The sequence below is a fragment of the Osmia lignaria genome, chromosome 13 (assembly GCF_051020975.1).
Source record: "Osmia lignaria lignaria isolate PbOS001 chromosome 13, iyOsmLign1, whole genome shotgun sequence".
Classification (NCBI taxonomy): Eukaryota; Metazoa; Arthropoda; class Insecta; order Hymenoptera; family Megachilidae; genus Osmia; species Osmia lignaria.
In genome coordinates, this window is record NC_135044.1 from 7,892,279 (window position 1) to 7,916,295 (window position 24,017).

A 24,017-nucleotide genomic window follows, 5' to 3' on the forward strand; every position below is an offset into this window, starting at 1 on the left:
TAAATTATTATTTTTATAGCTAACAAGAAATGTAAAGATTTCCATAGAAAATGTAAAAATTAAACATCACAAAATGATATTACACTGTTAAATAATTTTTATTTAAAGTAACAAGTATAGATTTTCAAATTTGATTACTGCTTGCACATACAATTACTAAGTAAAATAATACACGGAATTACTGATAAATCACAATAGTACCATAAAAACTTACACCGTAAAACGTATTTACAAATGACTTACATTAACAATATTTCATGTTAACGCTTTACCTACCAAAAGCCTCCTAATAGAGGTACTAATCTGTTTTATTTGTGGGCTGTAGGTAATGTGTTAAGACCTATAATGCTTATAAGATAAACCATTTATATAAAGATATAAATATGAAAATGTATATATTATTCAATAAGATTCATATAAAAAAAAATATATCAAAATTGGAACAAATCTATTAATTCACTATCTTGTAGTATCAGTAAATTAAGATAAAACTCATCAAAAATCGACGTAACAAATTAATTAAGTAATTAAATAATTCATAATACTTAAAGAGCAAATAATAATGTTTTCTTCTTTATACTACCCTCGTTTTAATTCAATACCACCTCATTAGTGTTTAACACGTTCGTTACCAGTGTCACATTAAAACATAGACTGTCATATAATCTAAAAAATAGTATAATATATAAATGGCGTGCATAGTTTTAAGTTATAATATTTTATTTTGTTAAAAGAATACTCCATTGTGGACGCATTTCTAACTGAGTGCTGGTAACAGACGTATTAGTATAAAACAATGAGTAGCATATATTAAAGTATAAATTTTGGAAATATACCAACATTTAAGTTTTTGTAACATTCAAAATAAATGTTGGAAGTTATGATTTTTTTCTGTCCATATCATATATTCTTTCCAATAAAGCTGATGATATACTTCCGGGTATTCTCTGATGCTGATTTATTAAATCTCTGAGTGCATCTGCAACCTTAAAATAACAATTTCCATCTCGCTTATTCTGTTGAAATTTTAATAAAATCCACGAAATTTTTATTCGTATTATTCTTACCTTTGCCTGTAACTCTTCAGGAGTAAGATTTCCGTCATACGGAATTGGTTTACCAACATATGTTGTTAACTTTACTGGAAACCCTCCATAAATAGGTACAAAAGGAAATCTAGTTGCAGCATATATTCTCAACCATATTCTTCTACCCCAACTTACTGTTCTAAATGCTTCTCTAACATTTTTTGTAAACAAAGGTATTATGCACTGTTACAAAAACATTAATGTTTCAAACTGATTTGAACATAAAAAGAAAACACAGCTTACAATAAAATAACATACCACTTTAGCATCCAATGCAGCCTTTGCAAAACCTACTCTTTTTTTCCACAATAATTGATAATAAGAATCTCCAAATTGAGCTTCATAGACACCACCAGGTGAAATAGCAAGCATGTTTCCATCTTTTAAAATAGTAGAACATGTTTGTACAGTACCAGGTATGACATTTAATACATCAGAAATTATAGACCATCCAGGACATTTAAAGAGAAATCTATCTGCTACTGTATGAATCAATTTTGAATGCAGAAGTAATACTTTAGATATAAAATAATAAAGATCTATGGGAATAGCTCCATGATAATACACAAAGAGTACCGGTTCATTTTCTGGTATATTTTCTAATCCAACTACTTCATATCCTATAAGAAACAGAAAGATTCAAAGTTTTAAATATTTTTCATTTGCAAGAACATTCGAAAAATAATATTAATATTGTTTAACATACCATACCAAATCCACCCATGTGCATCCCACACAGCAGCTACTACATTGCGAGCTGCATTCCTCCAATCAGTTCCATATGCATTTCTTAGTCTAGCTCTGTTAAGGTAAAATATAATATAAAAGATACAAAGCTTATTCTTCAATGATATTCAAATTAATAAACACATACCTGTGTAACTTATATACATATAATATTAATGCAGTTAAGTACAACAATACCACAATTAAAAGTGGAAGTAAGAATGTTATTAACAATGGCATTAAAAGCCATGATAACCAAAGGGTGAAATCCACGTCGATGTAATCAACTTAAAAGAAAATTATATAAGTTAGCTATTATTATATATGTTGCAAAGTATAAAATAAATAATAAATAAGAGATAAATTTGATAGAGAAGGATGTATAACTTCTCACAAACAGGAATTCTAATACTTAAAACATATTTATAACATTATAATATTTCATTTATAAGTAATTAAATATAAAATAATATTGCGCATATAGTATATAAATACCTGTAGCATCTTCTAAAATTTTTCGAAGATTTAATATCACCGAAAACATGTTTGAATTACAAAAAATGTTAACAGAATAAATGAATTATTGCAATCATAAAAATGCTGATATTGCCTTATTAAACATCCTCGTAGTGGTATAAACGCAAATATGAATTTGCGGATATCTGATTCCCTTTATTTCATATCTTTCATTTATATTTCGGAATAAATTTATCTAGTATATATATTATATCTTCTAACACTTTATAAAACCTTGTATAGTTCTAAAATAATTGATTATCCATTCGTCAATTACATATTAATTATGCATGAAATGGATGTTTTTTTAAACTGCACCGGCTAACTTTGATGTAAACAATTACGTGCAATTCCATAAATTATCAGACAAGAATGTATTTATTTACATACAGTGTGTCACTATAATGAAAATAATTGTACGCCGATATACCTAATTTCGGATTCACCAATTTCAACAATACAGGTTTGTAACACCCATGGAGGGGTTAATTAACCCATCTGACGACAATGATTGCAAATCCAACAAGACTGAACATGTCCTTTTTTTTCGAAAGGTCTTGAATTTATGCATCCAGAATAAGCACCTTCGGCTTTATTAGTATAAAAATGTGAAACACTTTGCACTGCAACTGTTTAACGCATGTTGACACAAATAAATTGCTTCAATACCAACAACTATACTCCATCACTCAGCGTTTCGAGCTCAGCTAGTCCCTATGAACAGCTTATTAAAACTAACATTACCTTCTCAATAATATCGCTAGGTAAAAATGCTTATTTTTATATTTTACATTTGGTTTACAAGTTAAAATGTGAATTATAATTTAATTGCAAAATTAAATCTCCCGCCAAATTCCGGAAGAGGGACCACTAGCGCCATCTATACGAAAGTGGCGGAAACTACTCGACAAGTAGTTTCCGCCACTTTCGGATAGATGGCGCTAGTCAACTCCTCAACCAGTTATCGATTTATCGACATTTACAAATTTACTGTAAATTTGACTTTTACAAATTTGCTGTAAAGACATGTAACATTTATTGCTGTAACGGATCTATGAGCTCGTATGGAGCTCACGATCCTTTTCTCAATAAATAAAATACAATATCGATATTTTTGAGACCACTAGCGCCATCTATACGAAAGTGGCGGAAACTACTCGACGACTAGTTTCCGCCACTTTCGGATAGGTGGCGCCAGTGTTCTTCTTATGGATGTCGGTAAGTCGGTAACTCGTTGAGTAGTTTGAGCCGTTCTCGTATAGACGGCGCTACGATCGAATTTTTAACCCCACCTCCTTCTCTATGGCGGTCTTTTTAAAGTACAAGTTTGTCAAACAATTATTTTAATAATAATTTCTTGGTCTGGCATTGATTTTAATTGACTTCTAAAAAAAGTAGAATCAAAGGGAGTCAAAATTGTGGCTTTTCAGTTGTGATTACGAGTAAGAGGGGCTGAAAACAGATATTATATACTAACTGTGCTGTGTAATGCAGACCTATCTTTACCTCGGGGTGTCTGAGATCCCCTAAAATCGTAACCCTTCGAGAACAAAAACATGTTCTGTCGTTTTATATCTGTAGTCATTGCGTTCAACGATAGAACAGGAAGCTTGATTTCATTGCGGGTGCTGACCGCAACAGTGGTTCTCAGTGTAATGTTTCAGAGGAGAGACTGATAATCATTCTTTCAATGAAAGACACCTGGATCAACCTGGATACATTTGGATCGAGCGTAAGTGGTGATTTTGGAGCTCGATCCAGAATTTCTCAAATTGTCTGTTTCAACACAAATTCCATTAATTAAAAGCAAAAGTTATCGTCATAAAAATGGCTGATTTCTTAGACTCAGAAGCAGAGGAGAGTGAGGTATTTGCATCTTTTAATTTAATTTCATCACGTTTACGATGCCTTGAAATTCCTTCTTAATTATCTATGATACTTTTATCGTTAATTCAATGATTTTTATAATTTAGGAGGAAGAGGAGTTAAACGATAACGAGAAAAAAAAACTCAAAAAAATAAAGGCTGTGGAAGAAAGTGAGGAAGAAGAAGAGGAAGGTGAGGATAAAGTAATACGTATCAAGGTTGTATCATAATTTTTTGCAAATATTCTTTTGCATTATTTTGGATCAATTGTTTCTTCTAAAGTTGTTATACAGCGGTATAACGTTTTCAATTATTCATTTACAGATGACGAAGACCGCTTGAGAGAGGAACTTAAAGACCTGATAGATGACAATCCAATAGAAGAGAGCGAAGGGGAAGATAGCGACGCTTCTGGTGGATCTAAGAAGCGGAAAAAGAGCGACGATGAAGATTTCGACGATCGTTTAGAAGACGAAGATTATGACCTGATTGAAGAAAATTTAGGATTTAAAGTTGAAAGGGTAAGTTTTGGCAAACCTTTGTTTTTTAAAAAAATCTTAAATTAAACAGGTATAGTGATATGATCCTTTACTTTAGAAACGTTTCAAACGCCTCCGCAGGATTCAAGATGAGGAATCCGAGGAGGAACAGGAAAAAGAGGTGGATGATGATAGAGATGCGATCGCGAACGAGCTTTTCGAAGGCTCTGGAGATGTAAGTTATCCTTTTAACGTGTCCTCTATTAGTGCACATTTAACTTACTAACATATGCTTAATAGTTACATTTATTTTCGCACATCTATCAGGAAAGAGAAGTCACCATGGTATGTAAAAATACTTTAATAGATAATAATTTAATTTAATTTAATAGATAATAGATAAATAATAGATGTACAGAGAAGTATGAGATTATTATTTACTTGTTCTCTTTGTTTTTCTAATCTGTTTTGTCTTAATCGTCCGTTAGGAGGATGAGAGGAGAAGCGAGCGCAGTCACAGACCCGAATTGGATACGTTCGACGAAGAAGGAAGCGAAGGGGAATACACGGATGAGGATGATTTTATCGTTGACGATGACGGTAGACCGATTGCTGAGAAACGTAAAAAGAAAAAGCCAATATTCTCCGATGCGGCTTTACAAGAAGCCCAAGATATCTTCGGTGTCGATTTTGATTACGATGAGTTTGGTAAATACGGTGAGGAGGATTATGAGGAGGAGGAGGAAGAAGAAGAAGAAGAGGAAGATGAATATATGGACGACGAGGACGCCGAAAGGCCAAGAAGACCCAAAAAACAATTAAAGAAGAAAACTACGAGGAAAAGTATTTTCGAAATTTATGAACCTAGTGAGCTTAAACGCGGTCATTTCACTGACATGGATAATGAAATACGTAATACCGATATACCAGAAAGAATGCAGCTCCGTTCGGTTCCTGTTACACCAGTTGCCGAAGGTTCCGACGAGTTAGATCTCGAAGCAGAATGGATCTATAAACAAGCGTTTTGTCGGCCAAATATATCGATTCAGGACGCGCATTTAAATGCCGAAGCCAAGGAAAGAGCTCGAAAAGGGCCTCAAACGATCGGCAAAATCAAGAAAGCTTTAGACTTTATGCGAAATCAACATTTCGAGGTTCCTTTTATATCGTTTTATAGAAAAGAATACGTTCTACCTGAATTAAATATCAACGATCTTTGGAAAGTGTATAAATTCGATGCGAAATGGTGTCAGCTTCGTCAGAGAAAAGGAAACTTATTAAAATTATTTGAGAAAATGAGAAACTATCAGCTGGACGAGATTATGAAAAATCCTGATGAACCTTTAGCTGATAACGTGCGAGTAATTAAAGACGACGATATAGAACGGCTGAAGAACGTGCAAACCAGCGAAGAACTGAACGATGTTTATCATCATTTCATGTTGTACTACAGTCATGAAGTTCCAGCTATGCAGGAAGCTACTCGAAAAAAGGAGAAAGAAGCTCGAAAAGAGGCGAGGATTCAAAAACGAAAGCAAGAAATTCTAGACGCGGAAGAGAACGGCGAGCTTCCACCAGAGGAGGAAGTGGAAGTTGAAGAAGAAGACGAAGGAGACGATACGTTGAAACAGGCGGTACGAAGTGGTCCATATTCCATCTGCAGGCGAGCTGGTCTCGATAGTCTCGCAAAGAAATTTGGTCTTACTCCCGAACAGTTTGCTGAAAATTTACGAGACAATTACCAGCGACACGAAGTAGATCAAGAACCTACGGAACCTTTGACCATCGCCAACGAATACTGTAGTCAGATTCTCCCCACACCGGAGGAAGTACTAAAAGCAGCACAATTAATGGTAGCAATTCAATTAGCGCGTGAACCTTTGGTAAGAAAATGTGTCAGAGAGATGTACATGGAAAGAGCAAAAATATCTGTGAAGCCAACGAGAAAAGGGATCAAAGAAATCGACGAGAATCATCCGATTTATGGAATGAAATATTTGAAAGACAAACCCGTGCGGGATTTGGTCGGCGATCAATTTCTAAACTTGATCATAGCTGAAGAGGATAAATTGATAACGATCACGTTGAGCGACAGCATCGAGGGGAATACAAGCAACAATTACGTGGACGAAACGAAGCAGCTCTATTACAGAGACGAGTTTAGTAAAAACGTTCAAGATTGGAATGCTTTGCGAGTTGGAAGCGTCGAGACAGCGCTAACTCGCATGGTTATACCGAGCTTGAAGAAGGAACTTAGAACGAATCTTACAGCAGAAGCTAAGGAATGCGTGATGAGAGCCTGTTGCCGCAAGATGTACAATTGGATCAAAGTCGCCCCGTACACCTGCGAATTTCCCGAGGAGGAGGACGAGGAATGGGACACCGGGAAAGGGTTGCGGGTTATGGGTTTAGCATACGTTCCGGATTACTCTCAAGCAGCGTTCACCTGTCTAATCGCCCCGGACGGAGAGTGCACGGATCACTTGAGATTGCCCCATTTAATGAAACGGAAGAACAGTCACCGGGAGGACGAGAAAACGATGAAGGAGGCAGATCTGTTGGCGATTCGAAATTTCATAGCGACGAAAAAGCCACACGTTGTGGTGATAGGCGGTGAGTCGCGAGAAGCGATGATGATCGCCGCCGACGTTAAAGAATGTATCGCGAATCTGGCGGAGGAGGAGCAGTTCCCTTCGATCCAGGTGGAGATCTGCGACAACGAGCTCGCTAAAATCTATTCGAACAGCAACAAGGGTGTATCAGAATTTCGGGATTATCCAGAATTATTGCGGCAGGCTATCTCGTTGGCCAGAAGAATGCAAGATCCTCTGGTGGAATTTTCTCAATTATGCACAGCGGACGAGGAGATCTTGTGTCTCAAGTATCACGGTTTGCAGGATCAATTACCGAAGGAGGAGCTTCTGGATAATATATATTTGGAATTCGTGAATCGCGTGAACGAAGTTGGCGTGGACGTAAACAAAGCGGTGCAACAAGCCTATTCCGGTAACTTGGTACAATTTGTCTGCGGATTAGGTCCGAGGAAGGGGCAAGCGTTGATCAAGATGCTGAAGCAAACTAATCAGAGGTTAGAGAATAGAACGCAACTTGTCACCGCTTGTCACATGGGGCCTAAGGTGTTTATTAACTGCGCGGGTTTTATCAAGATAGATACGAACAGCTTAGGGGACAGTACTGAGGCGTACGTGGAGGTGCTAGACGGTTCCAGGGTGCATCCGGAGACGTACGAATGGGCGAGGAAAATGGCAGTCGATGCTTTGGAATACGACGACGAGGACGCTAATCCCGCAGGTGCCCTCGAAGAGATTCTCGAGTCCCCTGAACGATTGAAGGATCTCGATTTGGACGCGTTCGCGGAGGAGCTCGAGAGGCAAGGTTTCGGGAATAAATGCGTCACATTGTACGACATCAGGGCGGAATTGAATTGTAGATACAAGGATCTGCGCGTACCGTATCAGTCGCTCACCGCGGAGAGATTGTTCGACATTCTAACGAAAGAAACGCCGGAAACGTTTTACGTTGGCAAACTGGTGTTGGCGACGGTAGTAGGAATAAGTCACAGGAAGCCACAGGGCGACCAACTGGACCAAGCTAATCCTGTGAGGAACGACGAAACGGGTTTGTGGCAATGCCCGTTTTGTCTGAAGAACGATTTCCCTGAATTGTCGGAAGTGTGGAATCATTTCGACGCCGGGGCTTGTCCTGGCAAAGCTACCGGCGTTAGGCTCAGATTGGACAACGGTATATCCGGTTATATTCATATAAAGAATTTGTCCGACAGACACGTTGCGAATCCTGAGGAGAGAGTGAGCATAGGGCAAATAATACATTGTCGGATAATTAAAATCGAAGTAGAACGATTCAGCGTCGAATGTACGAGTAAAAGCAGCGATCTCGCTGACAAGAATCACGAATGGAGGTACGTTCTTCTCACTTTTTCTCTTCTAGCATTTTGAATAAAGATTGAAACTACTTAAATTTGTTTTCAGACCCCAGAGAGATCCGTTCTACGATACGGATGCGGAACAGAAAGATGTTAAAGTCGAGGAAGACGCGAAGAAAGCGAAACAACGTCAGACGTACGTGAAACGAGTAATCGTTCATCCTTCTTTCCACAATATCAGTTTCGCCGAAGCTGAGAAATTGATGCAGAGTATGAAACAGGGAGAGGCGATAGTTCGACCAAGTAGCAAGGGTGCGGATCATTTGACGGTCACGTGGAAAGTGACCGATCAAATCTATCAGCATATTGATGTAAGGGAGGAAGGTAAAGAGAATGCCTTCTCCCTGGGACAAAGTCTCTGGATCGGAAACGAGGAGTTCGAGGACTTGGATGAAATAATCGCGAGACACGTCAATCCGATGGCTGCGTACGCCTCGGAATTATTGGACTTTAAATATTACAAGTCCACGGTTGAAGGTATCAAAGATAAAGCAGAGGAAATACTGAAGGAACAGAAGAAAGAAAATCCTGGAGGAATACCGTATATAATATCTGCCGCTAAGGTTTGTTTCAACATCGACGCTTATGTCGGGTTAATAATAATACTTCCAATATTCGGACGCCCGCCTGATATATAACTGTATCGTTTCAGAATTATCCTGGAAAATTTCTTTTGTCTTATCTTCCCCGAACTCGATGTCGACACGAGTACGTAACAGTGTCTCCGGAAGGATTCCGGTTCAGGGGGCAAATGTTTGGACGAGTAAACGACCTGTTTCGGTGGTTCAAGGAACATTTTCGCGATCCCGTACCTGGACAATCTACTCCAAGTACTCCACGTGGTGCAATCACTTCCAGAACTCCTTACCATACCACTCCAGGTGCAGTAAGCGGTAAGCGTTTGATTTATCCTTCTCAGTCTTTAAACGTTCCTTTAATTTTTTATATCAATATTGCAGGAATGAACCAAGAAGCTATACAAAGAGTCGCACAAAATCTTCCTCATCACATGTTGCATTCTTTATCGCAAGTAGCGAATCAGACTCCCCATCACTATCCTCCGCATACACCAGGAACTGCGAGCGCGACTGGATACGGTGGAGTTCATACTTATCCCAATACACCTTACACACCTTCTGGTCAAACACCTTTCATGACTCCGTACCAGACACCGCATCATACACCGCATCATGGTCAACCAACTCCTAGATACGGTCAGCAAACGCCAAATCATCAGCAAGGTCCATTCGTTCATCCGCCTCCTCCTGCAGGGGTAACCACTCCAGGTCATCACAGATCTACTCCGTCTCACAGACCTACTCCTCCTATGTCGGCAGCCGGAGATTCTACGGACTGGAAAAAAGCAGCGGAAGCATGGGCACGATTAAAAAGCGGTCCCCGAGTCACGTGAGTATCCCCTCGACTTTATCAATCGGTAAAAATATTTATCGTTACCTTTGTTTTGTAATTTTTCATTAGTGGCTCTACTCCAAGATACGACGATTGTAGAAAGACTCCACGAAACTACGAGGAATCGGTTGGTAAAACAACCCCACGCAATAGAACTTCAACGCGAACTCCATCTTACAAGTCTCCTCGGGGTACACCGCATACCAATTCTAGTCCACGGAGTATGTCTCTCAGCGGAGATGGTACTCCTTTATATGATGAAAGCTAACGAATTCGTTTTCACCATAATATATCATGTTTTTTTTCTTTTTTTTTTTTTCTATTATATCAAACGATATAATAATAAGAAAAATACCAGAGGAATCTAGAAGAGAATCGAGAATTACATTGCTCTGAAAAAGTGCTCTTATCTTTCAGCACTAATCGAATTGTATAAAAAATCAAAAATGCCGACCCCATTTAGCAAAAAATCGTAATAATACACAGATTCCTACATGATTTTCAACCTCTTACACGTTTATATATTTCGATAAACAATAAAATAACATATTCTTGCATACATGCAATTATGTCACTACATACCCTCGATTCTCTTTAAAAGATGTGCATTAAGTACGATTTGAAAAATCGTCTTTGAAATTGACTTATATATTTATTTTTTGCAATAACAATGTATACTAATTCATGCCTTGGTATATATATATATGTATAACATATTTTTCTTCCATTTTAATTTTATCGATATTAAGTTGTTATACAGTTCTTATGTTACTGACTTAGGAATGCAACGTGTTTCTTATATGCTTTATACAACTGTTAAATTACACGATGAAATAATAAAACAATTTTATCTTATAATTTTGTTTTATTATCCAAACTTTGAAGCGAACAGCAAATGCACACATTTTAATCTCTTTTATTAAAAACTATAATAGGATTACTTTAATTATCAAATATACGATGAAGCATACAAATATAATGTATAAATGAAAATTATTTTAGGGAATATTATTTTATACATGTGATTCCAAATCGTCGGATAATACGTCGTCTTTAGATGAAATACCTTTATAATATGTACATATTACGTCACGTTTTCCAGATGAGACCTTAGGTCTCTGAAACCTAAATAAGTATATTATATTACTGTCGAATATATTGTTAAATTGATACTAATAATGTTCTCGAAAATTACATTTGTTTTGAGATGTCCAAGTTGGCTTTCGTCGACGTTTTGGTCAATTTCGATTCATCGAGCCTCGGATGTGGTTCACGCTTTGAAATTAATGTCAATTTACAAGATCTCTCTTTCAATCTATACATAATTAATAACTTACCGAATTTTCTATATTTGTTGAATGTGCAGCCTGTTTATTATTTATATTTACAGAATTAGATGGTGTTTGTTTAATCAATCTTTCTATCTAGTAAGATAAATGAAATATAATAAAAGCATGAAAAAAAGAATAAAAATAAGAAAAACAATATTACCTTGCGAGGAGAAACGTTTTCACTATCACTAGAGTGATCCGATTCTTGCGTTCGTACATCTTTCCCTTTTTTATGTTTCGTTACAAATTTTTTAGATACTTTACTGTCAATTCGTTTTTTATCACTTGTATTTTCATCAACTAATTTTTCTTGAAAACTCTGCAACATGGAATATTGTATTTTCTATGAAATATTACACAATATAAATGAATAAAAGGAATTGCATACTGACTGTATACGGACAGTATACTGGATTGTCATCTTTAAACGTAACGCGTTCTCCTGTAAAACATGACAAAAATAAAGAAATATGAAGACTTATTCAATATATGAAAATAAAAAAGTTTTTAATTCATTACCAGTCCAATAATTTAATGGGCGCATAATTCTCCTGCCTTTCGAACTTACACCGACATTTACAACATTCGTGGACGAATTATTCATATCAAGTGTACTATCTGAACTATCATCATCTGAAATATTTTGTAATGATTTCCAGGTTTTGCAAAATTGATCTATTCTGGTTGGACAACCATAACGACAATGATTTATCAACTGTTTAGGTATAACTGTACAAAATATAGTAAAATTCAATTAATCAATGAAATATAACTATCAGTATATAAGTATCATATTTTAATGGTCTACCATGTTTTGTATCATTTAAATCGCCAATTAACTCATAGAATTCATGATCCACTGTTTCTATCAGTTTTGCTGTTACTCGACGAAGAACGGTTTTCGTTTGAAAGTTTTTGTGCAGAACGTGACCAGCATCGCTATACGATAAAAATTACAATGAAGTGTAGGTTGCATTAATAAGATATAAAATGTATTTAATCGCTTACTTCAACAATGTGCCCTTGAAAATTAAGGATAATTTTGGCTTGTATAATACTTTCGGTATCCAAGCAGTTAGTGACTTCGGTTTAGAATACCTTGTATCTTGATGATTATCTTTTAAAGTTTTCAGATTAGACTGAGGCGACACGTTTAAAGTAGTAGAGTCTCCATTAGCTAGCTGACCTTCAACATGTTTTTCTAAATCTTTCTTGCTATTGTTTAACAAAGTTGCATCAGCCTGTCTGGTAGCATGAAAATTTGTAGGAGACTTTTTCTGTATCCAATTGCTAGTTTCATTTTCTTTATTTAAATCTTTAGTATCCTTATCTTCATTCTTAGCTGCAACTGTTTTTTGTTTTCGTAAAGAATAGCCTGTTTTAAAACCTCTCATTTCTATGTTAGTAGGTACCGAGCTAATTATTGTAGGTTTTGCAATTTTACTAGTGCTATGATACAAGGATTCTGTAGATGATTTGCAATATGTATAATTGTGATGTTGATCATTCTTTTCATTAATAATTTCCATAGCAGAATTTGTTTCTCTTATATTAAGATCTACTCCTCCGCTCATTTCTCTTATATTAAAATTTGTTTCGTTTTCTGTATTTGTACAGTTTCCAGTTAATGTACTCCTAGATTTTTCATTTTTCATTTCATCAAAAGAATTGCAAAAATTGTTAATAGATTTGTGTATAGGTGTTGAATTTTTTCGTTTGAAACATTTTTGTACTTCGTGCATATTTTTACTTTTATTGAAATTATTCAGTCTGTTCGACTGTTCTACTTCAGTAATATCGAAATCGATAGGTTTGATCATTTTACTTTGAATATTTGAATTACTATCTCTTCTTTTTGCGCTTTGAAAACATCTTTTATATTTTTTAGTATCAATACTAGAATCGTCAAAATGTATGTTATTCATCTGTGTAGAGTTTGATCCATCGACATAATGTTCAGCTAAGGATATATTTGAAACACGTGGCTTATACGTAACATCATATTTTTCATGTGCCCTCTTTTTTATTTTACGTTTATGAGGTTTTAACGCTTCCCTCTTTCGTAATAGTTGCTCCACTGGTATTCTAGGAACTCCTGCATAAACTTCATTTTTATTCTCAAAACTATCATCATTATCATTATCCTTACTCATTTCTGTAAAAGTCCGTTTTTTTGATAACAGTTCGTCGTGATTTATAATTTTATCTTCTTTTGAAATGCATTTATGATTAATTATTGAATTACTGGGCGTGTTTTTATTATGTATTACATCGTTTATCATCGAAATCGATTCTGATTTTCCGGATTTATTAGTTGTTTCTTTATTGTGCTCATTTCTGTAATTCTTTAGTTTTAAATCTTCTGTACTGAATTCATTATCTTCATCTGATACAAGATAATTGAAAAATTTTGCTATCTCAATAATTTCATTAATGCACTCTGTAGGAGAGCTTTTATCCAACAAATTGTTTAAAATAATATTTAATTTTTCCTTTAATTTATCTTTATTTTTGGTATGAAAATACTTAACATTTGCATTTTCCTGATTTTTATTACATTCTCCATTGCACATATAATGATTCAATGGAGTATCAGTGTCAACATGATAAAACGAATTTTCAGTTACACCAATAAGTGATGTTTGTGTAAATGAATCTTTTTTCTTGCAATTATTCAAAATAAAAGTTCCATCATTTACCCACTGTGAAGCACTTAATGAAAAATCGGAATAAGGTTCAGACAACTGTGATTTTTTAGAAGATTCTAAATTTGACACTTCTTGTTTAGAATCTTCAAAATGTTGATATGTAAGATCTGTTAATTCACTTTTCAAATCATCATCACTGTCTGTAATAGGAGTAGGCCAACGAAAGGATGCTCTACATCCTTGTTGTACAAATATTCTCCAAATCTGATGAACATTTTCCCAGTCATCAGGAAATCCATTATAAAATTTGCCCTTGACATATTCTGGTAATTCTAAATATAACAAATAAAATTAAAAACAGTATATATATAAAGATAAGTATATGTATAATCACATATTAGATATTTTACCATGTTCATCGTCAACAATATTTCCCTGTATATAGTACAAGTCTTTGCCAACAGATTCAACACTGATACTTGATAATTTTCTCACAATAGGTTTACTTTGACAAATTTTATTACTGAAATCATGAACAAAACGAATAAATATTAAACTAGATAAATATTAAATAAAATATGTATACATAATTAAAAGTAATTACCATGGTGACATTCCTTTAATAACTAACTGACCATGTTCAGTTAACATAACTTTCCATTTTATGAAAATTTTAACATTCTTTATTTGTGAATCACCAGCACTAATTTGTGAAAAATTAACAGAATTAGTGTGTTGTTTAGTAGTATTAGAAAGTTCAAAATTTTGTTTCTTCCTATTAAATTCCAGGTAGGAAGGAATACGGTTGTTCTGTGACATTGGAGAAACTTTTGCATTGTATATTAATGTATCATTCCTTTTTTTAGAAGTACGAGGAATTACATGACTGTTAGGTGGCTGCATGATAAGATAATTTTTCTGAGTATCGCTTTGTGTACTAAATCCTTTCCTTGAAAATATATTTTTCAAATTTTTGCTCGAAGAAACAATATCATTATCATTAGCAGCACCGTTGGATGAATCTACATAATTATTAGATGTATGAGATAACAAAGATGGTAACGATTTATTCGTGGTACTTTTCTGTCTAAGAGAAGCCAGTTTTAATTCTCGTTCTAATTCTTTATACCGTTTTTGTACCTGAAAGTCTCCAAACTTTACCTTAAAAATGTAAACAAATTCGAGATTAATTAAAAAATTATTCACTAACAAAAGAAAATAATTGTAAATCTGATTACCTCAGTTATGCGTGCCATTCGACCTTAATCGTTCACTTATACATAAAATAAAATACTTAATAATAGCGCGCAATTTTCCGTTGAAATGGCGTTCACCATTTTAAAAATTCAGTGGTTCTCCCTTCTCGTCTGTGTCTTCAGTGCTTCGTGACCATTGTCAAAGGATGCACGCGTAAGAGAAAGCCGCAATATTCAAAATTTCTCTTAGAAAAGCTTGGCATACTCAGTATGTACTGTTATAAATTTTGAATAAAATAAGTAGAGTTAAATAAGAGAGAGAAAAGTGAATGAATGGAAAACAGAAAGGTACGTTTAATAGCTTTTTACAATTACAATAAATAATACTTAAATATAATTATATGGAAAGTTATGTTTTCTGTTCATAACTCACGCTTGTCATATGAAACACAGTGTATACGTAGTTAGATGATTACTTAAACTCAATAAAAAATATAAAAAAATACACATGCTATATACACTTGATCTGAACAGTTCCTCAATATGTTGCCTTTTTTTTTAAAACAGAACTGCACCAAATTATTGTATAAACAACATTTAATCGGTATGGCTAATTATTCGATATTCTGAAAGGAAAAGTGTAAAACACGTACATACATACATACACAATATCGAAACATACATGCATATTAAGCTTAAGCTTCGGTCATTTTAAGTTTGAGAAACAAGCATCGTATAAATATTGGTCATATCTCTATTATTTTTGTTGTCTAATATTACTACTGTTACCACTGTTGTTATTATCATCATGATCATTATTCTTATCATAACTGTCATCATAAATACCATTATCATACTTGACATCATTTATTTTATCAAGAAGGAAGATACTTGTTTATTATGTGCTCCTTTTGATAAAAATGGAATAATCACATATTTTCGTTTGTCTTGCAGAAGCACAAGTAACTGTATAATTGATATTAATTGATAAAGCATGAAACCTCTACTTGTATACTAAGACATCTATACGAGTAAAATTGGACTAGATTTTTACACTGAAAATTGTATAATCTCAACCCGATGTTATGACTAATCTACAGCAAGTTATATGTAGTTAGCTGACGATATCTATCTTATTAAAGCGAATACAAGAAAACGTAGATCATTTCTTATTAATTAATACAGCACTGCCAGAGTCTTTTTTTAATAATACTTAGTCATTTGTAATTTCCTGTAAGTAGAGAACAGAAAATCTGCTATTTGTCTAGGATGCAGTTAGCAGATTGCTTCTACTTTATGATTTACTACCGGTAGAATTATCAGCTTCCGTCGATCCTTCCGTTGAGTCTGCAAGTTCTTTTTGATGAACCTTCGAACTTCTATCCTTAAAATCTCGTCGATGATGATAGTTGTCGCTATCTCTACGATCTTTTTGAGAACTTTGACCCCTATATTTTCGATTGCTCTCATCGCGGTAATAATTACGATATCCTCGAGACCGATAAAATGGAGACTCGAAAATCATTGTGTCTGATTTCATGTTACCGTTTAGAAGTTGCGGTAATACGGTAGAATCTACTTCCGATTGATGATCTTGTTTATCGTGTCGATTCCTTCCATTCCTACGGTAATTAAAATTAAGATAAAATATTACTACATGTAATAAAACACAAAATATATATTTTAAACATTACCTAAGTGCTCTACGATGCCAGTAACTTTGGCTCTGTAATGGTGGAAATTTATTAGGAGCTTGTTCTTGCGCGGTACTAGTAGGTGATCCGCGGCTACGATGGCTACGATGACTGTCCCGAGATCGGGCTCCTTTATTACCGCTTGTATTTGCCGATGATTCCTGTAACGTTCCAATTTCTTTCCGCTGATCCTGATTCCGTTTACGCAACCGTTTTACAAGCGCTTCTGTAACTTCTAAACGCGAAACTAATTCAGCTCGAGCTGGGTCAACTTTGTTTTCCACTTGTATTCCTATGTCTATCATCGATGATTGTTTATTTACCGTTTCTTCTTCAATGGATTGTAATTTTCTGTAATAAACAGAAGTCTTTATTTAATTCTATACTAATTAAATATTTCTTAACAACCTCTGCAATTACTAACTTATTTTGTTGTTCAATGATCTCAGATAAATATTGGTTCTGATTTTTAGCCTCTTGTAACGATGTCTTAGTATCTTGTAGATCTTTCTCTAAAAGTTCCACCTGTAATGATGAAATGTTTACACACACTGGGCTACCCTGCAAAAGGAAACACGACGAGAAAATTTTTATGTAATATCAAAACATATTTAATCTATAAAGATTACCTTTGCTTTCATGAACCCAGTTCCATTATCTTCAGGGGAAGAAGGAGTACTAGCTACGCAAGTTGATCCTTTTGAAAATACTAATTGAAACTGTAGATCTATATAGCAATTACAGAATATTAGAATTTACTTATAATAAATATGTTACTTATTTACTACTGTAACATTCTACCTCTATTCTTTTGACGTAATGAATCTACTTCTTGGTGTAAAGCAACTAGCGTCGCTTGATGTTGCTCTTGTAGAAATTTCATATTTTGCTCAAGCTGAGCAACTCTATCAACATTAATGCTTTGATGTCTTACAGTTTGATTTAAATTCTCATTTCTTTCCGGTAATGTTACTATGTCTGATGGTGGCTTTTTATCCTAAAAATATTATTTATGTTTTAATATTTTAGATCTTATATTTTAAAAAGTTACATACAATACTTACTTGTGGAAAAGACACTGTCGGTAATTTAACTAATACTTTAGATGCCATTTTGAGAAGTTTTATGTTTAAATAAAAGATTAAGACATAAACTGTTCACAACAAATCTAATGATTAGCAAAATTTCTTAACAGCATACAGATGAATAAAATAATTCACAAACCCATTGTCACAAAGAGGCTTCCCCTCAAAAGCAGATCATATTTTCAATCTGAAAAAACAAAATTGCAAAATCATAAATTAAAATAATAATGGTAACAAGGAAATGATTACTAGTTTATTTTGAATATTTAATGGAATGAAAAAGTAATTGTGTAATCGTGCAACGATATAGTGTTAATTGACTGTTAATAAGATAATATAATGTTTTTTATCGGAATTAAGATCATCCCGCGCTGTTACATCGTTATTCCGTGTATTTTAATATTACTGTGAAAAAATAAGTAATATGAAATGATCAAAAATGTAATTAAGAAAATATATAATATCGTGAAGCGAATTGAATTTCTGTAAAGTATTGCTAAAGTTCTCTTTTTATACCTTACCGAATTACGCTCGAATTTCTAGACGTTTTGCGAAATAAAAGCCGAAAAATCGAGACGGTACGTAAGTAATCAGGAGCTTGGTGGAGCGTGATTCTGCGCCTGAATTTTCTGACGTCACATCGCGCCAACCGAAGGATTGAATAACAGGCTAACAATAATTTCATGATCCTGTACGACAAGCTATTAAATGATTTTAATCATTTCTCAGAATAATTAAATGCGAAATACATTAATTAGTTACAAATTATCATGTACGCGTATAAAACTTTCATAATTGTTATAATAAAGAAATAAAAATTTGCAATCATCAAACTAGTTACTTGGACGATTTTAAAAGTAAGCGCGCAAAGGTATAGATCGTCAGGTAGACCATTTCAGATACGCAGGACAAAACTTGTTCACAACAATCTATGTTTTCTACATCCTTGCGCGCGGGAGTATTGATCCAACGATATTTAACAAATGACAGCACACCCTTAACCGCACCCATGCTTTTGTAGATTTTTATCTACCGTTTACTTCCATAGACTTTTGTGCAAAACAATTGTAACTTATTTCTCAATGTTCCTTCAGACATCTTTAACGAAGAGAGATTTAATTGTTTCATTTTCTTTTTTTGAAAAAAATCGAAATGAAACAATATTGAAATTTTATAACATATAAATAAATAAATGTATAATAATTCAATGATTATTTGCAGAAAACAAATCTAATCTTTATACTTAAGAAAATTATACATTATACATATTTATTTATATTGTTTAATACAGGCCTAATTTCAATTTGAAAGAATATCTTGAAGTATTTTCGTTAAAATATCGACTCAAGATGTCAATTTAACTCCTGTTCAAGACCGAATAGAAAGTAATTTATTAACTTTCGTATTATTATTCAAAGAAAAATAGAAATACGTTCGATTTTTTTTCAGAGTTCATGCAGCCTTTGATATATTTTATTAATTATATTCTTGTATGAACGTGAAAAATTCAACAAATACTTTTGCAAAACTTTCATCTAACCAAAAGAAAATGCCTTCTATTATAGAAAATAGACAAATCAATGAGATGAGTAATAAAGACAAAGAACAATTTCTTTCTTTTGAAATGAAGGAGGATTATAGCTTTAAGGTATTTTTATGCATAAATATGAGTAAACATATGTACAGATGTGTACAGGTATGTTGGATAAGGCAAAAAAGGAAAAAAACATTTTTTCTTGTTACAGTATATACCTGAAAGTCATTTTAAGCACATAGTGAAAAATGTTCAAAGACAAAGACGTAAAGAAGATGAGGAGCGTATCTGGACCTCATTTGTAAAAGAACAGGAGTTAAATGATTTGGATTTTTATAAAACAGATGATCATCAATCTATGCAAAGCATCAAAGGTCTCTTGCAAGAAAACATACTAGATGTAGATAGAGAACTTAAGAGACTCCAAGAAGATGCTCTCCCTGAACGAAACAAAGGAATTCATAAATCTGGTATTAAGAGAGAAAAGATTTATATAGAAGTAAGTATCTTTAAATGTTTAGTCAGATTATATCTGTTGTATAAAAAAAAAAAAATAAAGATTATATCATTTGACTTTAGGCAAATCAAACAAAGATTAGTTCTCCAAAAGAGAAGTTGTTAGTAAAGGATAAAGGTAATAAAAGTACTAATGTTTTAATCCCAATTTTACAAGAAGATGTTTCTAACTGTAAAGAGTCTGAAAGATTGAAAAAAGTTGCTAAATCAAAAACTAAAAAATCTCTGTCTGATTCTTTAATTATGCAAAAAAAGTGTTACACAAATGAACTTCTTCGTGCAACTAATCAGTTTGAAAACAATTCTAATTCAGATTCTAGTAATAATAGAGATGGTATTATTTATATACAACCAGAGCCACTTACAATACACAAAATTCTGTCTATGCAAAAGAAAATTGCAGAGTTATTAAATGAAATTTCATTTAGATTATCCAGAATTCCTTTACCAGATGGTGATAATGATTTAAAAAGAAGACAACAACAAACAATAGAGTTTGCAATATGGTTTTCAAGAAATTATCTATACAATCTTAACAGATTAGTTGCAAGCATTCAAAAACACATCAGAATTGTGTCCTCCAGGATGGGACTAAAACAATATCATAAGAATATTATATTTCATCAAGACATAATCAAACAAAAATTGATTGCTGCTCATCAATTACTAGTTCAAGCTTTAAATGCTTACTGTAAACATATTCCTAACTCTATTCTCGAAGGTCATAGTACAAAACTTCAAGAGGTATTACAGATAGTTTACAATCTAAAAGATATTTGTGATAAAGTTGAGATCTCTGCCAATTCTTTTTGTTCAGGAGATGCCACTATTATGTCTTTGGTAATACATATTAAAGAGATTTAATATATATTAAAATTTCACTACTTTACATTAAAATGTATTAAGAAATTATTTTTCTTTCCTTGCAGGGGAAGGATCTTCAAGAAAAATGTGATACTATTTTGTCTAAACTAAAATTATATTTAGAAAATAAACATCGACTAGCACGATGTAAAAATAGTGAATCCACTGTGAGTTTGGTACCGGTATCTTCGCCACACAAAGGACACTTTAATCGAAAACATTTGTCCAGTCGACTAAGCATGTACAATATGGATATTAAAATATCTTCTAAAAATAATCAAAGGAAAAAGAATAATTTCAGGAGAAAAAGTATATGAAATCTAAGATTTTACTTTGCGTAAAATACATTACTTTAAATATGTTATTAATTTAAGAATGTGGTTTTCAGGCTTCAGTCATCCAAAGAAAATAGAAAATAATGTTGTAGGATCGAAAAATATGTATGCTCAACGTTGTTCAGTACCAGAATTGTTATACCCTAGTCCCATATCATGTACATCATCTTCTAAAGACGTTCCTCAAACTGGTTCCATGAAAAATATGAATTGCTTAAAGGAAGAAAATATTAAAACCATGATGGATGGAGTATCAATAGATACTGAAAATGTGAGACATATTAATAATAAATTTTTTAAATATTCTAGAAGCAATTTAAAAAATAGATAATCTTACAAAATAGGATAGTAATTTGAATGTTCAAGTTAAATATAAGAGTATGGAACAACAGTCCGCTGTATTAAAGAAGAAATCATCTGGAGAGATGTGCCAGTCAAAGCATACAGAAAACGATGAAATATACACGAAAGTCAAAAACGTTGCTAACAACGATGACTTAATAAAAAAATTAACAGCTATCACCAAAGAACATTTGGCTACTCTAGCTCCTGTGATAAGCGATTTAATCACTTTTGTGTCGAAAAAGGTAACAGTGGTAATGATAAAATATAGATCTGATTTTTAAAAAAATTGCAGTTTAAGCATTACTCTGATAATAAATAATTTTAATAGCAAAATGAATCAGAAGTAAAACCAGTATCAGAAACTTCAATGGAAACATTAATGGAGTTTTTGCAAAAATACCAATCTCCTAAAGATTCTGACACTAAAGCACTTTTGAGAGATGAAGATTGTGAGCAATCACGCTCGAAATTAAATGGGTAAAAAGGACATAACAATATAAAATAATCTGGTTAATGAGCATAGTAGAATTAAATATTTTTGTACAATGACAGCTCATCTGGAGATCATAAACACGGTGGGAATGTACGATTGATTTGCATGTCATCTATGGATAAAATTTCCAAAACAACACAATGTAATGTTTCATGTCAGGCAGATGAGATTACATTAAGGGTAAGCAATTTGGACGATGTAATCAAACAACAATACTAAGAATATTTTTATAATAAATTTCTAGGCTAGTGATGATAAAAAAACTGTAAATTTAAATACCAAAGAAAAAGTGAAATTAGTTGTTCCAAAAGAGATTGAGTTACAATTTTTAGCATACAGATTGGAATATAAAAAACAATGTCAATCGAGGCCGATGTATTCTAGTAATACTCAAAATAAACCATGGAACATTGTAGCATGGTAAGAACATCAAATTATATTTATTCCATAAACTTTAAATAATGAAAATATTCTTAAATAGGATCTCTGATAAATTGATAGAGGAACTGATCATTGAGATAGCAAAAGAATTACAAATGAATGGTGTAGAAATTATTCAGAAATTATTTGAGATGGAATTTCAAGAATTTTAAGAACAACGCTTGTTTGTGCGTCGAATTAGAACCAAACATCATATTTACAAAACAATTTCTCAACTATTTTTTACTGAAACTATAGCTTTTTAAATAAATTATTTATATACTGATATTTAATTTATCTACTTTTGAATTTTAATTTAATTTATGAATAAGAATATTGCTATTAATACAATATTTTAATAAAGTTATTATGTAAAATTACGTTAAATAATTGATTAGCATATAGTATCAGTAAGAGCAGAGCGCTAGTAGCGGCAGGTTAGGATATTCAGTTTCCAATAATTTATTTACACGTTTGGGTAATGTAAATTACATAACAAAGTTTAAGAACGTATTTTAATTTCGTTATAAAAGTACAAAATGAGACAAGCAATTTTGAGATTATACAAAGACTTATTACGCTACAGTTACAATGTAAAATACACAGACCCATTATATTTTCGGTACAGAATTCGTAAAGGTTTTAAAGAAAATAAAGATATTACTGATCAAAAACAAATTGAATTTCTATTACAGGTAAAAATAAAAAACTTGTAAATATTATTAAACTGTGATCTATTAAATTTAACCTAAAATTTGTCTACAAATTTTTTTTTCCAGAAAGGACAAAAGCTACTTCAAGAACAACGAGTGGTATAAGTACTTTTCTGTACTTGAATTGTATGTATGTGATCTCATAATGTTTACCACAACGTTAAAGTTATCACCAAATGTAAAATATTTTCAACATTTTCTTTGGCAGATTTTTTTCAACAAAAATCATTTGTCATTCTGTTGTCAAAATACTAGTTTCATCAGTGCTTTAAGTACTAATAGTCAAATTCGATACAAATCTTATAAACGCTTTTTAGACTATTCCAAGGTACCTAAGCTTGAAGAACATGACTTGAAAGAACAATTTGTAAGAGGAAGCGGACCTGGTGGTCAAGCAACTAACAAAACATGTAATGCTGTAGTTTTAAAACATATACCCACAGGATTAACTGTGAAATGTCATGAGACTAGAAGTTGTTCAGAAAATAGAAAAATTGCTAGAGAACTATTATTAACAAAATTGGATAATATGATTAACAAGGAGGAATCCCTTGAAAGTCAAGAACAGAAATTGCAAAAAAGAGATTCTCTGAAGAGAAGACAAAAACAGAAGAAACTTGCTAGTTTAAAGGAAGAGTTTGAAAAACGTGAAAACATCAAGTAACATTATTAAAATAACATATTTAAAAAAAAAATTCTTTTACTTCAAGTATCACATAATGTATATTTTCAAATAATATTTAAATTAAACGTGGTATTATTTAGCACCATCTTTGTGAAACATGGGTCGGGAG

The 24,017-nt window shown here is 33.0% G+C and overlaps 7 protein-coding genes across 16 annotated transcripts; 4 read left to right on the top strand and 3 right to left on the bottom strand.

The window, feature by feature from the left end:
* Window positions 1-116: 116 nt before the first annotated feature.
* Window positions 117-3,033, bottom strand: LOC117601995 (DGAT1/2-independent enzyme synthesizing storage lipids). Of its 2 annotated transcripts, XM_034319394.2 has the most exons (7): window positions 2,310-3,033; window positions 1,963-2,101; window positions 1,795-1,889; window positions 1,347-1,708; window positions 1,068-1,271; window positions 841-986; window positions 117-666 (listed from the first exon to the last, which is right to left on the bottom strand). In XM_034319394.2, exons 1-6 carry the CDS (start codon window positions 2,356-2,358, stop codon window positions 879-881), a joined length of 957 nt encoding a protein of 318 aa, XP_034175285.1. In that variant the 5' UTR covers window positions 2,359-3,033; the 3' UTR covers window positions 117-666; window positions 841-878. The 2 variants fall into 2 exon arrangements, with proteins under 2 accessions (XP_034175285.1, XP_034175283.1); XM_034319392.2 differs by having other exon boundaries at window positions 117-986.
* Window positions 3,034-3,918: 885 nt separating this feature from the next.
* On the top strand, window positions 3,919-10,367 carry LOC117602406 (transcription elongation factor SPT6-like). Its single transcript, XM_034320368.2, has 9 exons — window positions 3,919-4,196; window positions 4,304-4,388; window positions 4,521-4,717; window positions 4,794-4,910; window positions 5,164-8,615; window positions 8,686-9,202; window positions 9,292-9,532; window positions 9,599-10,046; window positions 10,119-10,367. Exons 1-9 carry the CDS (start codon window positions 4,158-4,160, stop codon window positions 10,315-10,317), a joined length of 5,295 nt encoding a protein of 1,764 aa, XP_034176259.2. The 5' UTR covers window positions 3,919-4,157; the 3' UTR covers window positions 10,318-10,367.
* A 142-nt stretch (window positions 10,368-10,509) lies between these two features.
* LOC117602409 (uncharacterized) lies at window positions 10,510-15,417 on the bottom strand. 4 transcript variants are annotated; one of them, XM_034320378.2, is made up of 11 exons: window positions 15,267-15,417; window positions 14,633-15,189; window positions 14,439-14,551; window positions 12,389-14,360; window positions 12,189-12,319; window positions 11,900-12,109; window positions 11,773-11,822; window positions 11,541-11,699; window positions 11,387-11,473; window positions 11,245-11,324; window positions 10,510-11,167 (listed from the first exon to the last, which is right to left on the bottom strand). In XM_034320378.2, exons 1-11 carry the CDS (start codon window positions 15,282-15,284, stop codon window positions 11,134-11,136), a joined length of 3,411 nt encoding a protein of 1,136 aa, XP_034176269.2. In that variant the 5' UTR covers window positions 15,285-15,417; the 3' UTR covers window positions 10,510-11,133. The 4 variants fall into 4 exon arrangements, 3 of the variants coding, with proteins under 3 accessions (XP_034176269.2, XP_034176267.2, XP_076547839.1); XM_034320376.2 differs by having other exon boundaries at window positions 10,510-11,174; XR_004580955.2 differs by lacking the exon at window positions 10,510-11,167 and having other exon boundaries at window positions 11,259-11,324; window positions 11,387-11,469.
* A 121-nt stretch (window positions 15,418-15,538) lies between these two features.
* LOC117602411 (uncharacterized) lies at window positions 15,539-18,798 on the bottom strand. 4 transcript variants are annotated; one of them, XM_034320382.2, is made up of 8 exons: window positions 18,525-18,798; window positions 18,143-18,190; window positions 17,983-18,071; window positions 17,720-17,915; window positions 17,548-17,645; window positions 17,343-17,443; window positions 16,919-17,269; window positions 15,539-16,846 (listed from the first exon to the last, which is right to left on the bottom strand). In XM_034320382.2, exons 2-8 carry the CDS (start codon window positions 18,144-18,146, stop codon window positions 16,519-16,521), a joined length of 1,167 nt encoding a protein of 388 aa, XP_034176273.1. In that variant the 5' UTR covers window positions 18,147-18,190; window positions 18,525-18,798; the 3' UTR covers window positions 15,539-16,518. The 4 variants fall into 4 exon arrangements, with proteins under 4 accessions (XP_034176273.1, XP_034176271.1, XP_034176272.1 ...); XM_034320380.2 differs by having other exon boundaries at window positions 17,343-17,479; XM_034320381.2 differs by having other exon boundaries at window positions 17,343-17,479; window positions 18,520-18,798.
* Window positions 18,799-19,204: 406 nt separating this feature from the next.
* On the top strand, window positions 19,205-22,734 carry LOC117602410 (uncharacterized). Its single transcript, XM_034320379.2, has 11 exons — window positions 19,205-19,388; window positions 19,453-19,651; window positions 19,749-20,036; window positions 20,117-20,893; window positions 20,983-21,226; window positions 21,306-21,523; window positions 21,597-21,839; window positions 21,926-22,074; window positions 22,150-22,270; window positions 22,335-22,510; window positions 22,572-22,734. Exons 2-11 carry the CDS (start codon window positions 19,496-19,498, stop codon window positions 22,681-22,683), a joined length of 2,484 nt encoding a protein of 827 aa, XP_034176270.2. The 5' UTR covers window positions 19,205-19,388; window positions 19,453-19,495; the 3' UTR covers window positions 22,684-22,734.
* A 175-nt stretch (window positions 22,735-22,909) lies between these two features.
* On the top strand, window positions 22,910-23,508 carry LOC117602414 (uncharacterized). Of its 3 annotated transcripts, none has more exons than XM_034320394.2 (3): window positions 22,910-23,205; window positions 23,290-23,349; window positions 23,432-23,508. In XM_034320394.2, the coding sequence occupies exons 1-2, from the start codon at window positions 23,050-23,052 to the stop codon at window positions 23,326-23,328; spliced, it is 195 nt and encodes a 64-aa protein (XP_034176285.1). In that variant the 5' UTR covers window positions 22,910-23,049; the 3' UTR covers window positions 23,329-23,349; window positions 23,432-23,508. The 3 variants fall into 3 exon arrangements, with proteins under 3 accessions (XP_034176285.1, XP_076547843.1, XP_034176284.1); XM_076691728.1 differs by having other exon boundaries at window positions 23,290-23,353; window positions 23,432-23,505; XM_034320393.2 differs by lacking the exon at window positions 23,432-23,508 and having other exon boundaries at window positions 23,290-23,427.
* On the top strand, window positions 23,127-23,918 carry LOC117602413 (mitochondrial translation release factor in rescue). Its single transcript, XM_034320392.2, has 2 exons — window positions 23,127-23,205; window positions 23,290-23,918. Exon 2 carries the CDS (start codon window positions 23,369-23,371, stop codon window positions 23,885-23,887), a length of 519 nt encoding a protein of 172 aa, XP_034176283.1. The 5' UTR covers window positions 23,127-23,205; window positions 23,290-23,368; the 3' UTR covers window positions 23,888-23,918.
* The last annotated feature ends 99 nt before the right edge of the window (window positions 23,919-24,017 follow it).

Bases quoted from the DNA above. Each gene is read 5' to 3' on its own strand.
- LOC117601995 (XM_034319394.2), bottom strand. From the start codon at position 2,358: ATGTTTTCGGTGATATTAAATCTTCGAAAAATTTTAGAAGATGCTACA. The intron at 2,102-2,309 runs GTATTTATATAC...TTTTCTTTTAAG, and splicing joins AATTTTAGAAGATGCTACAG to TTGATTACATCGACGTGGAT. The intron at 1,709-1,794 runs GTATGTTAAACA...TGTTTCTTATAG, and splicing joins ACATGGGTGGATTTGGTATG to GATATGAAGTAGTTGGATTA.
- LOC117602411 (XM_034320380.2), bottom strand. The intron at 17,646-17,719 runs GTAGAATGTTAC...ATTGCTATATAG, and splicing joins ATTACGTCAAAAGAATAGAG to ATCTACAGTTTCAATTAGTA. The intron at 17,480-17,547 runs GTAATCTTTATA...TTCCTTTTGCAG, and splicing joins CTGGGTTCATGAAAGCAAAG to GGTAGCCCAGTGTGTGTAAA.
- LOC117602409 (XM_034320376.2), bottom strand. The intron at 12,320-12,388 runs GTAAGCGATTAA...TTTATCGTATAG, and splicing joins TTCAAGGGCACATTGTTGAA to CGATGCTGGTCACGTTCTGC. The intron at 11,474-11,540 runs GTAATATTGTTT...TTATCTTACTAG, and splicing joins AAAACGTTTCTCCTCGCAAG to ATAGAAAGATTGATTAAACA.
- LOC117602410 (XM_034320379.2), top strand. From the start codon at position 19,496: ATGAACGTGAAAAATTCAACAAATACTTTTGCAAAACTTTCATCTAAC. The intron at 19,652-19,748 runs GTATTTTTATGC...TTCTTGTTACAG, and splicing joins AGGAGGATTATAGCTTTAAG to TATATACCTGAAAGTCATTT. The intron at 22,511-22,571 runs GTAAGAACATCA...ATTCTTAAATAG, and splicing joins CCATGGAACATTGTAGCATG to GATCTCTGATAAATTGATAG.
- LOC117602413 (XM_034320392.2), top strand. From the start codon at position 23,369: ATGTTTACCACAACGTTAAAGTTATCACCAAATGTAAAATATTTTCAA.
- LOC117602414 (XM_034320394.2), top strand. From the start codon at position 23,050: ATGAGACAAGCAATTTTGAGATTATACAAAGACTTATTACGCTACAGT. The intron at 23,206-23,289 runs GTAAAAATAAAA...TTTTTTTTCCAG, and splicing joins AAATTGAATTTCTATTACAG to AAAGGACAAAAGCTACTTCA.
- LOC117602406 (XM_034320368.2), top strand. From the start codon at position 4,158: ATGGCTGATTTCTTAGACTCAGAAGCAGAGGAGAGTGAG. The intron at 4,389-4,520 runs GTGAGGATAAAG...ATTCATTTACAG, and splicing joins TGAGGAAGAAGAAGAGGAAG to ATGACGAAGACCGCTTGAGA. The intron at 9,533-9,598 runs GTAAGCGTTTGA...TCAATATTGCAG, and splicing joins CACTCCAGGTGCAGTAAGCG to GAATGAACCAAGAAGCTATA.